This window comes from Brassica oleracea, chromosome C9, assembly GCF_000695525.1.
Source record: "Brassica oleracea var. oleracea cultivar TO1000 chromosome C9, BOL, whole genome shotgun sequence".
Lineage (NCBI taxonomy): Eukaryota > Viridiplantae > Streptophyta > Magnoliopsida > Brassicales > Brassicaceae > Brassica > Brassica oleracea.
Window position 1 is genome coordinate 36678787 of NC_027756.1, and position 11611 is coordinate 36690397.

General features: G+C 32.4%; 1 protein-coding gene across 2 annotated transcripts; it reads left to right on the forward strand.

Annotated features, from left to right (window-relative positions):
* Positions 1-6192: 6192 nt before the first annotated feature.
* LOC106316051 (vesicle-associated protein 4-1) lies at positions 6193-8241 on the forward strand. 2 transcript variants are annotated; one of them, XM_013753915.1, is made up of 8 exons: positions 6193-6543; positions 6631-6701; positions 6787-6868; positions 6951-7072; positions 7206-7283; positions 7351-7482; positions 7557-7647; positions 7976-8241. In XM_013753915.1, the coding sequence occupies exons 1-7, from the start codon at positions 6360-6362 to the stop codon at positions 7617-7619; spliced, it is 732 nt and encodes a 243-aa protein (XP_013609369.1). In that variant the 5' UTR covers positions 6193-6359; the 3' UTR covers positions 7620-7647; positions 7976-8241. The 2 variants fall into 2 exon arrangements, with proteins under 2 accessions (XP_013609369.1, XP_013609368.1); XM_013753914.1 differs by lacking the exon at positions 7976-8241 and having other exon boundaries at positions 7557-7840.
* Positions 8242-11611: the final 3370 nt, after the last annotated feature.

Below are 11611 nucleotides of genomic sequence, written 5' to 3' on the forward strand. Positions count from 1 at the left end.
TAGTTTCCAACAAAATGCCTTCAAAACATCAACTGTAGGTCCAATTAATACTGGTGATCTTTCCCTATCCGGGTAAATTCTCTCTACTTGATATCCTGATTTAACCGTAAATTTTCCATTATTTGTGAAATGCCATCCTTCCCTATCAACCAACTGGTTTCTGCTCAGTGGTATGCTCTCTATGATTTTCACATCCTGTGGGTCTACCAAAGTACGAATAACCTGCGAATTCCATTTTCGCGAAGTGGAATCAATAAGGGAATCCACAGTAAGGTCTGGATACAAATTGTGTTGATTTTTATTGGCTTGTCTCGGGCGAGTGGTTGGGAGCCAAGGATCGTTCCATACAGATATAGAAGATCTTGTTCCCACCCTTTTGATTAGTCCTTTGTTTACCAGAGATCTAGCAGAAGAATATCATACGAAGAATATCATAGCCCTTGCCTTGCTAATGTGTATACACTACATTTAATCCTACAATGGGTATGCACCCTAATTTCTATAGTTACATAGAAAAAAACAAAACCAGATTTTTTCAGAAAACATAGAATGCATAATTAGATTTTCCAAACACAAGATCCTAACAAAGTAAAACAATATGACATAAAATTGAACAAAATATTCTCTCTGTTTCATAATAAGTGTCATTCTAACATTTTTTTCTTGTTATACAAAAAGTGTCACTTTACAATTCCAATGCAAATTATATTTATTTTCATCTGAAAATTAATTGCTAATTGTATTGATTTTATAAATAATTTTATTTATCTCAAATACTATTGGTCAGAGAGGTGTAATTAATAACAACTTCCATATATTTCATCTATTTTCTTAATATGTGTGAAAAATGTCAAAGTGACACTTATTTAGAAACGGAAGGAGTACATGATAGTTAGGAGGTTGGAACCAAAACAAGATTAAAAGCTGGCAATAAAAACGGGGAGAAGAGGAACGCTCTGAAGCACCAAGACACCAAAGCTCCATGTGAGTCTTTTTTTAACATGATATATAAGCAGATAACCTTTGCTTCAAATCTGCAAATTAAAATAAGTTTCATAATCTTATTCTCCGGCGAAATAAAAAAAAATGCGTCAAGAAAACACTAAAAAGAAAGTGAAAGACTAAGACACGGTCATACCTTTAGAGAAAAGACAGAGAGAAAATCACAACACACCATCCCAAATAAGATTTGTAGATAAGATGGTCAAAGGATTGAGACGGCGCGAAGCCAAAGAATCCGTCACAGCAGAGAAGGAGCATGCCTAATAGGAGACACACCACCACTCTGTCGACATCTTGCAGATCTGGAACCTCTAACCTTGAACAAATCTAGATTTCAGCCTTTTACTTTGAAAAACAACATGCAAGCCCACCATTTAAACACACTATAGAAATAGACCATAAAAACTAAACTACTTCGGGTCTATGGAAGTAGTCGGGGTCAGTGACAGAGGAAATCAAATGAAAAAGAAGAAGAAGGTTTTGATGAGAGAGAGATGTATCCAACTGAACATGAAGACGTTGACGTCGGCCTAATGATCCTTCGATGGCGAAAAGCACTTGTGTTATTATTGTGTTGATTTAATGTTTAGTTATAAACATTATAAATATTTAATGTTTAATTATATATTTATACATTCGTATGGAGAAAATGTGGGATGCATAGATTAGTTTTGTGATATCAGTGCATTGTTTTCTATCCGTTACGCATTAGGTGCTGCTTTTACTCATATTAGAACTTGATTATTAGGTTGGAATGCTATGTTTGGGTTTTTGTATTTGCACGTTTTGCATTTCGTACCTCATCGAATGATTCATCTATTACTCACCATTTTCTTCCATTTTAAGTGAGTGTGATGGGTAGCTGTATATCTGGACGATTTAATTAGGCCTGAGATGGATCCGGATATCCGGGAAAGTTATGTTTAGTTATAAATATACTCTCTTCCCTTATTATAGCTAGGCGTAAAGTATTATGCTGAAAAAGTTATGTTTACAATATAACTTATGTATTATGTAGAGATGTATATGAGGATAGTAAAAAGGTGACTGAAAGACATATGTGCTATTTGTACTTACAAAATTATATATTTATATATTCGTATGGAGAAAATGTGGGATGCATAGATTAGTTTTGTAATATCAGTGTATTGTTTTCTACCCGTTACGCATTAGAGCATCTCCAATGTATTACTCCTTTTCTACTCCAAAATAGAGTAACTCTAAAATGGAGTTGAGTTTTGCTCCAATGTATTATTTCATTTCCTACTCTAAAATAGAATATTTTTAATATATTATGTTTTATGTTATTAAAAAATTAGTAATATCATCTTTCATTTATACTATTTGCAAAATAGTCTATTTTTGTATGTATGATCTTTTATGTTTTATATTACATATCTTTTATATGGTGATTATCTTTTATTTTTTATATGTATGGTCTTTTATGTTTTATGTTATATATATTTTGTTGCATAAAAGAGTTCACTAGATGGATATTTATATAATTAAGAAATATTAACAGTAATTTTTATAATATATATAGTGAAATAATATTTATATATTTATTTATAATAATATTTTATTAAAAACCAAAATATTTAAATATGGAGTACCATTTTATAAATAAAAAAGTTCAACTCCATTTTGGAGTAATGAGTTGGTTTACTCCATATTTGGAGTAATCATATCTATTACTCCATTTTGGAATGGATTTTGGAGTGGGATTGTAGATGATTTTACTGCAAAATGGAGTTTGGAGTGGGTTTTGGAGTAGAGTTGGAGATGCCCTTAGGCGCTACTTTTACTCATATTAGAACTTGATTATTAGGTCAGAATGCTATGTTTGGGTCTTTGTATCCGCAGGTTTTGCATTTCGTACCTCATCGAATGATTCATCTATTACTCACCCTTTTTCTTCCATTTTAAGTGAGTGTGATGGGTAGCTGTATATCTGGACGATTTAATTAGGCATGGGATGGATCCGGATATCCGGAAAATTTATGGTATCCGGATAACTTGAATTAGTGGAGTTAATATCTGGATCCAAATTCGTGGCTTTTGGATATCCGTCTAGATATTATATTATCCGCGGGTATTCGGATAAGGATCCGGATCCGTAAAAATAATTAAAAAATACTAAAAAAATAATTTTTAAAATACTAAATAATACATAAATTAAATATTTATAATATATATATATATATATATATTATAAAAATTAAAATATAATATTGTAAGACTAATTTATGTATAAATATTAATATATCAAATATAAATACTAATAAAATTCAAAAAATATATTTTAAAAATATGGTTTCGGATCCGAATATCTGGACCTAAAGTTAAGATATCCTGATCCGAATTTGGGTTTGACGGATCCAGAATTTTACTATCCAGATTCGGATCCGGACACCCCAAATATCCTATTTTCAGAGCGGATTTCGGATCGGATCTGGACACCCCGGATATTTTATTTTCAGAGCGGATCTGGGATCAGATCTGAATCCCGGATAATAAGTCTCATGCCTTGATTTAATGTCTTAGAATCCTCGTTTTTTTTTGTTTTCTTTTGGTTTATTTGATTTTTATCATTCAATTTAAACTCGTGTTCTCTTCAAAATTATTTTATTTAATGTTTAAACATTTTATTTGGTTTTTAATATTTGGTTTAATTCATTTAAATTGTTATTGATAGAATAGTGATTAAATGTAAAAGTTAATTAATAAAATTGATTATTGAACTTATAAAGTTAAAGTGATATATACATTAGTTTTTAAGTACCATGCCGTTCTAAAAAAAAATGTTGGAAAGCTTAGATTTAGGCTTGAATGGTGGAACGAGGAGGAACACTATGTTCCTTTGCATTCCTTAAATTTTTTAACATTCATGAGGAATATGTTTTACTTTTTATTTTTCTTCATTCCTTTGTCTGTAGAGAATTATAGAACAAATCTATTCTTTATTAATTTTGATAAGGAACCATCATTCCTCATCATTCCTGAAATTTTATTTCTACTCATTATTTTCCTATCCGTTCCTATTATTCTTATGATGGTTACCAGCCAAACCTATCTTAGACTTTGACTTACTATAATGTTTAGCTAATCAAGTGAAAAAATGTTTTTTAGCGTTCAAAATTCGTTTCAAAATGATCTATATTTTAGAAAACAAAAATTTCAAAAATTCTATTCAATAAACATTTTCCAAATTATCTTATATTAAACATAATGATACTTTGTAATGAAATTTACATTTTAGCAACAAAAGAAAAACATGGTCATTCTAGACACATGGATAATGCCCATATTACATAAGCTTTCATGATCACATTCTGCTGAATTTTAGCCAATGTTTTAAAAACCTGACCAGACATTGACTCGGCATTGTCACTGTATAGCTGGTCGGACCGGTCGAACCTGGGTTTTGATTTTTCTTTATATATACATATATATATATATATAATATTAAAACGTTATAAAAAGAACTAGAATAAAACATACTTTGAAAAGCATATGATTTGGAAGTACATTTACATTTAATTATATATACGAAATAACTAACTAAAGAAGAATTTAAGTAAATAATATATAGATTGTTGATTTATTTCTATAAATCATAAGTCTCCTTATATTTCTTCATGCACGTAAATGAGAATTGGTTTAGCAAATTTTTATTTCCTTACTCTGAAATTAAAAAGAAAGTAAAAATAGAAATAGTCCTAAACCAATGAATATTGCATTAAACTGTAACACAAAAATGGAAATAATTGATGTAATTTAGAAAACCGGATTCATATTCTAAACCGGGTCACTGGTTTTGCCGGGTTTCAACCGGTTTTAGCGGTTTAGGTCACATAGACGATTCACGGTCCGCCCGGTTAGCCGGTCGGTCCGGTTTTCAAAACCATAATTTTAATTAACATGTATGTAGCATGCCCCGTTATTCGACTTGGTTCCCAAATTATTATACCATTAAATCATAGTTCATACAAATGTTGTTCATGTATTTTTCTTTTGCTGTGTCGCCGGATGAATGGGCCGAATCAACTTTCTAATCACTACCAGGCCCGGCCCAGTAAAAATTGTTGCCTAAAGTGAATTAAAAAAGTGGGACTCCTACGGAATCAAACTGAGAACCTTTGATTTTAGATTGTGGTACTCAACCACTGGACTTTAAGTGATTTCTACGATTTTGATGCCCTTAAATCGTTACTATATTTTGACGCCTGAAGCCACTTTACCGGCTTTAGGTCAGGGCTGGCAGTGATCACCACTCACCAGAGCATAAAGTCCATAAAACTACGATAGATGTGGAGATAGAACGTTCAACTGAGCGCTTCCCTTCTACATGAAAGATTATGATTCTTCTTATCCTTACCTTATCTAAATCAACCGACACTAAACCCACCTAATATAATTCTTTTAACGGCAAGAGAACATTTGCTCCAGTAAAGATTAGCAAAGAATATTACTCTTTTTGTAAGAAAATTCGAAGAAAATTCCTTAATTCCAGTCATCAACTTAAACTAATTTACAAAAAACAAACATAAAGCTGAAGAGAAAACAAATAAAATCCGATGAAATGGAAAAACAAACCCGAGTAACAAAAATTACAAAACAGATAAAAGAATCCCAAATAGAAATCCAAAATACAAATATAACTTTCGTTCTTCTCTCCATTGAAAAGAGAGAGAGAGCTATATTTAACTTATACCGTCAATTTTTGTAAATGCAGGCTAATTTCATAAATTGAAAAATGTTCTGGATTATTTTTAAAAGCAAATAAAACAATGGATTAACTAAATACTTATCCTTAGAGCATCTCCAATCCTACTGCATAATTTACTGTAAAATGGAATGAGAAATTGAGTAATGGGTTTTTTGTTTGTTCATCACTCCATATTCCACTCTATTTTGCATTAATTTATGAAGTGGGGTTGAAGATGGTCTTATAACAGCAACCACTCACCGATTTTCATTCCCTTCGTATTAATGCCAAACCAACAAAAAAAAAACCCTTTGGTGGACTTGATTTGTCAAAACTCGTTTTCACACAACAAACATTTTGCACCTTGGCGCATTTTCCTTGACATTTTGCACGGACGTCACTGAAACTTTAGAGAAAGAAAGAAATAAATAAATAAAATAAAATCATCTGAAATCCGGTTTATAAAACAAACTCGTGACACTGGAGCAGTCGTAAAATTCCAAGACAAAACGCCCATTCTTGTACGATTCTTCTTAAGTATTTTCAGAAGTGTAAAATTCACATCACACACTTTTGTCTCTCTTGATAGAAAGAAGATATTCGTGCTATCTGTTTTCTCCGGTCACCGGGAAACTGATTTTAACTCTCGATGGCGATCACTGACCGTCAGAATCCGAATGCTGAGGAGAAGAAGAAGTTATTCAAGCTATGCCCGTTCTTCTGGCAGAGGAGAACCACCACCGCCTCTTCTTCTAAGCCGTCCTTCGCGAGATCAATTCTGCCGGCTCGCCGTCGTCTCCGACTAGATCCTTCCAGCTATCTCTATTTCCCTTGTACGTCCGTCCTCTTTTATCTAAGTTGGATTTGTATTCAAAAATAGTTTCGTTTCTCTGAGAGGATTGTGTGTGTGTGTGTTGCAGATGAAGCTGGTAAACAAGTGAGAAGCGCAATCAAGCTTAAGAACACTAGCAAATCTCACACTGCATTCAAGGTACCATGTATCATTCAAGTTGACTTGTTTTAGTCTGTCATTGTAATGAAGTCTCTCTCTCTCTCTCTCTCTCTCTTTGTTTTAGTTCCAAACAACTGCACCTAAGAGTTGTTACATGCGTCCTCCTGGTGGTGTGTTGGCTCCAGGGGAGAGCGTCTTTGCAACCGGTATTCAGATTTCTGGAAACCAAAAATGTCCTCTTTGTTTAGTTTATTTACAAAAGCCGCCTCTGATTCTTGCCAATGACAGTGTTCAAGTTCGTGGAGCACCCAGAGAACAATGAGAAACACAAGTTAAACAAGAAGAGCAAGGCTAAGTTTAAGATTATGAGCCTCAAAGTGAAACCGGGTGTCGAGTTTGTGCCCGAGTTGGTATGTCCCTCCTTTCTTACTCTCTTTATCAGGTTATGTTCGGTAGTTGTAGGCATAAGATGTGTTGTGGCCCGTCATATCTATCATTTTTTTAGATGATGCATCTCTCCTCCGGTGTTTGTTTATGGTGCAGTTTGATGAGCAAAAGGATCAAGTAATAGTGGAGCGGGTTCTTCGGGTCATTTTTCTTGATGCGGACCGCCCAAGTGCTGTAAGCTTTCTAACTAGTTTTTTTCATCCACCACATATATATATTGTAAAGTTTTGAATATTATCAGGCACTGGAGAAACTGAAACGTCAATTGGATGAAGCTGAAGCTGAAGCTGAAGCTGCTGTTGAAGTAAGAAAGAAGCCTCCACCAGAGACGGGACCTCGTGTTGTCGGGGAGGGTCTTGTCATTGACGAATGGGTAAATATTTGGCTTTCTCTTTCTTTCTCCCCATGAGATTTTTTTTAGTAACCAAAGTTTGTGTTATCTATCAGAAGGAGCGAAGAGAGAAGTACCTTGCTCGACAACAAGTCGATTCCATAGATTCTTCTTCCTAAATTGCACATGGATTTGTTATTAGCGGAGGTAAAAAGACACGCCTCTTCTCCATACATCTTCTGCTTCTGTACATAAATTTGTATCTGTCTATTTATGTGTTTTTATTATTTCTAGATGACTACCTTTTTTTTTCTTTTTCTTGTATGCCTCTGTTTGTTGTGTGATTCACGCCGGTTACTCATCATAAAGTTTTGTTTCCGTTTAAGCGATTTTATTAATCCAGCTAGAGCCGAACCATAGTAGTCAAGTTTATCAGTTTTCGTGTTGTGCTTTCTGACTTATGTAGTACCACTAGTGATTCTCTTGCATACTTGATTCGTTTTACTAATGTAGAGTTGTTATCCCCCGTTGATAGATGATCTGACTCCAGATCACCAAATCTGCCAGCTCTAACAACTTCAACTAGCATGATGATGACGACTTAACACACAACAACACAAAGCAGACTTGGTGGCACTACTTCCACTTATTGAACGAAATCTTAACCGATAAACACACAAGTGAACCGGCATGACAAAATATATAACGATGCTACTTTTTTTTAGCTATTCTATCTTTTACTAATCAAATCTCCTGTAGCATTACAACGTATTTTCGTAACCACCTGTCATCACTAAGATTCTTAGAATCATTAGAAAAATAAGTTGGTCCATACATAAATATATGCTATACTTTTTTTTTTGTCAAACATATGTTATATTTTTTATTTAACTAACTATCAAATAGATTAGTAGTGTACAAAGTAATATTCTCAAATTTTCTTGTAAATGAAAGTTACAGAATTAACTAATATGGTTAACATATATATGATAATTAATGATTATGAATAATACATATTTGATAACAATTTTTGTATCCTCTTTTTTTATTTAATTTTATGTTATTAAAAGAAATTAAACAATCACATTAAGGATATAATAAAAAAAATAGATTTTTTCTTATATGTTATATTTTGAATTTTTTAGAACGACTATAAATTACTATAAATGGTAAAAGTTTCATTGTGAAAATTTTGTGATCAATGATTTAACTTTTTTTTGTTCAAGCAAGATACAAATGATCATAAGACTTATGAATATAAAGTCTCATTGATAGATATTCATATTATATATATATATATATATATATATATATATATTAATATCATTTAAATTAAATTATATACTGTATAAAAATATGTATACTAGAGCAGTGGATTAGGTTTTCTGCTCTTGATTTCAAGTCTGCAAATTATACATAGTTTCCATATACTAGAATGGTAAAGTATTATATATATTTTTTTATCGGTATATTCTTAAGTAACTAAATCTCAAAAGCGTAGGCTAATAAAATAAGCAGTTTACATTTTTGTTTTAGAATTATATGATTTGTAGACCGAACTGATGAATATATACTAGATAGACATTTATATTTCGAGTCTGCACTTGTATTTTTATAACAGTTTGATATATTAGAGTTGAACACTAACCTGTGAATAAATTTTGCCGGTGATTTTCTTCAAAATTTTGATTCTTAGATATGTATCTGAAGTGGAACTAACGTCATTTACAGATGTCCATCTTTTTTAATTGACACTTATGTAATTCACTGAATTCACAGAAGAAGTTAAAAAGAAACAAAACTCATATCAGTAAAACAGAAACGAGAACGAAAGCACAATTTTTATAGAAATAGAAATACAATAATCTATGGAGAGTCAATAGCAAAAAAAATCGAGAGCATAAAACCTAATCTCCTTTCGTCGTTTTACAATCGATATTACATATCTGGTTTTGTAATTTATGTCAGCCGCAAAACTTAATTTTCTTTTGTGCATATAAAGTTTTTTTTTTTTTTTTTTTTTTTGTCATCAACAATACAGACTCATACTGACTCTGTAAACCAAACCGGGTAATCTTCATCCATGTGAACGACGAAAGACGATTGCTTTCTAGCACTGCGTGCATATAAAGTTTTAAAAATAATTAAAAAGAGCTGTAATACGTTAATTCTTCAACAACGATGATACATTTAAGAGACCAACATTTGTATTCATCATTTTACAATCGATAAAGGTTGTAGTGTTACAAAATGTTAAAATTATTTAATGAACAAACATTAGTATAAAAAACTCACTTCGCGCATGCGCATGCGCGCGGATTATACTCTAGTAACTTAGTATATATCGAAAATATTGTCTTAAAAACATGGAAGGCAAGGACATTCCTCAGTATTAGTGGAGGGTTATAGGTGGAGGAAATAGAATTATGATGACTTCACTACATATCAACCATGAATTTACATTTCTCAAGTATCAGTGGAGGGTTCTGGTATTACCTTTTCTAGTATCTCTCCCACTACCTTCTTATTGAAGCTGTGAGACTCATATTCTTTCTTTTTTTGGGTGAAATGTTAAAATTTCTACCAAACTTTTGTTTTTGACCGAATTTTAAAAATTACTAGAAGTGGAGAAATCAAAACAAAACACCAAAAATTACAATGCACAACAGCAATAACAACAAAACAAGAAGCGAATCACCCTGTGAGAGAAACTCAGGAAGTTAACGAGACAATGGGCGGACCAAACAACACATAAAAAAAGAAGATCAGACAAAACAGCTGCCACGAGAAACCAAGAGATATATGGGTGCCTCAAAACCTAAAAATACGGCGCCTACAACTTCCGAGAAGCCTAACTGCTGCAGACCAAACCAAGAATCCAAACACGAACCTACAAAAAATATTGGTAAAGGGAGACATCGGCGATATGAGGAAAAGCTGAGCACAGATGGTGACGTCATTAAGAAGAAGAACCAGAGACTACTACCTTTAGCTCGAACAACCGTGACCATATACACCCATTTAGCTGGAAGACCAGTAGTAGGGAAGTCGGGCAATTGCGAGTCTCATTTTTGAAACCTCGTTTTTACTTCTTTTAGAGGAAAATACAAAGTTCATCCATGAGCTACATCTTTAACCTCATCACAATCAGATATTGGCTCGTTCCATTTTGCTTCTAACACTAATCCCAAATCAACCGCGTTGTTCCTCCTACTTTTTATTCCGAAAGAATCATAAAATCATGTTTTCAGCACATACATAGCAAGATTACATAATCTCTTCAAGTTTGTTTAAAGGGTAACCCTAAAAATGTCAGATGGGTCAACCAGCGTCCAGGTAGCTCAAATGCTTAGCGGGTTTTGATTTTTTAAGAACCGTGTAGGCCAGCCCGTCGAGGGTTTTGATTCCTGTATATATGTCCAAGTCCATCCACATGGCTAAGAGGTTTTCTGGGCCAACCGCGGGTTGCAACTTAATTATGACGCTCAAAATATATTATATCGTTTTCACGATCTGAAAGAGACTTATGAAATATTTAATCTTTGCGGTTTCCTTGTGTAGATTAAATAGATTAGATTCAAAACATTCATTCATTAAAAATAAATAATAACAATTATAGAAAGTTGAGCGAATATCATTTTACAATACTCTTTGCATTTAAATTATTTGCCTATACTTTGTTTGTTTTTAATTATTATCCAACACTTATGTTCAAGAATTAACAAAACTGAAAATAAATGATATACAAAGAATTGAGAAACAAAAGACTAAGGGGACGTATTGAATATGAAACTTGAAATGATTTGATTTTAGTGAGTTTTTAGATGATTTTAAGAGAATATTAGAATTTGGTATGATTTTTGTTAAATAAATCTAGAATCTCATCTAAAACAATGAGATTTAGATTTTTATTTTTATAACTAAGAAATCTCTCTCAAACACCCTAAAAACATCAAAGCATTCTAAAATCTCCAACTTAAATTTTGTTCAATAACAGTGGATTTCAGAGTGTTTGTTAAAATGACAAGTTCAATGACACTGGATTTGAAAGTATTTTTTAAAATCTTCATTTGAATAACACTGAATTTGTCATTTTAATACAAATCATCTGAAACTCTTAGTTGAATACACCCCCCTAAGATCATTTATAAAATTTACTAAATCAGATGAT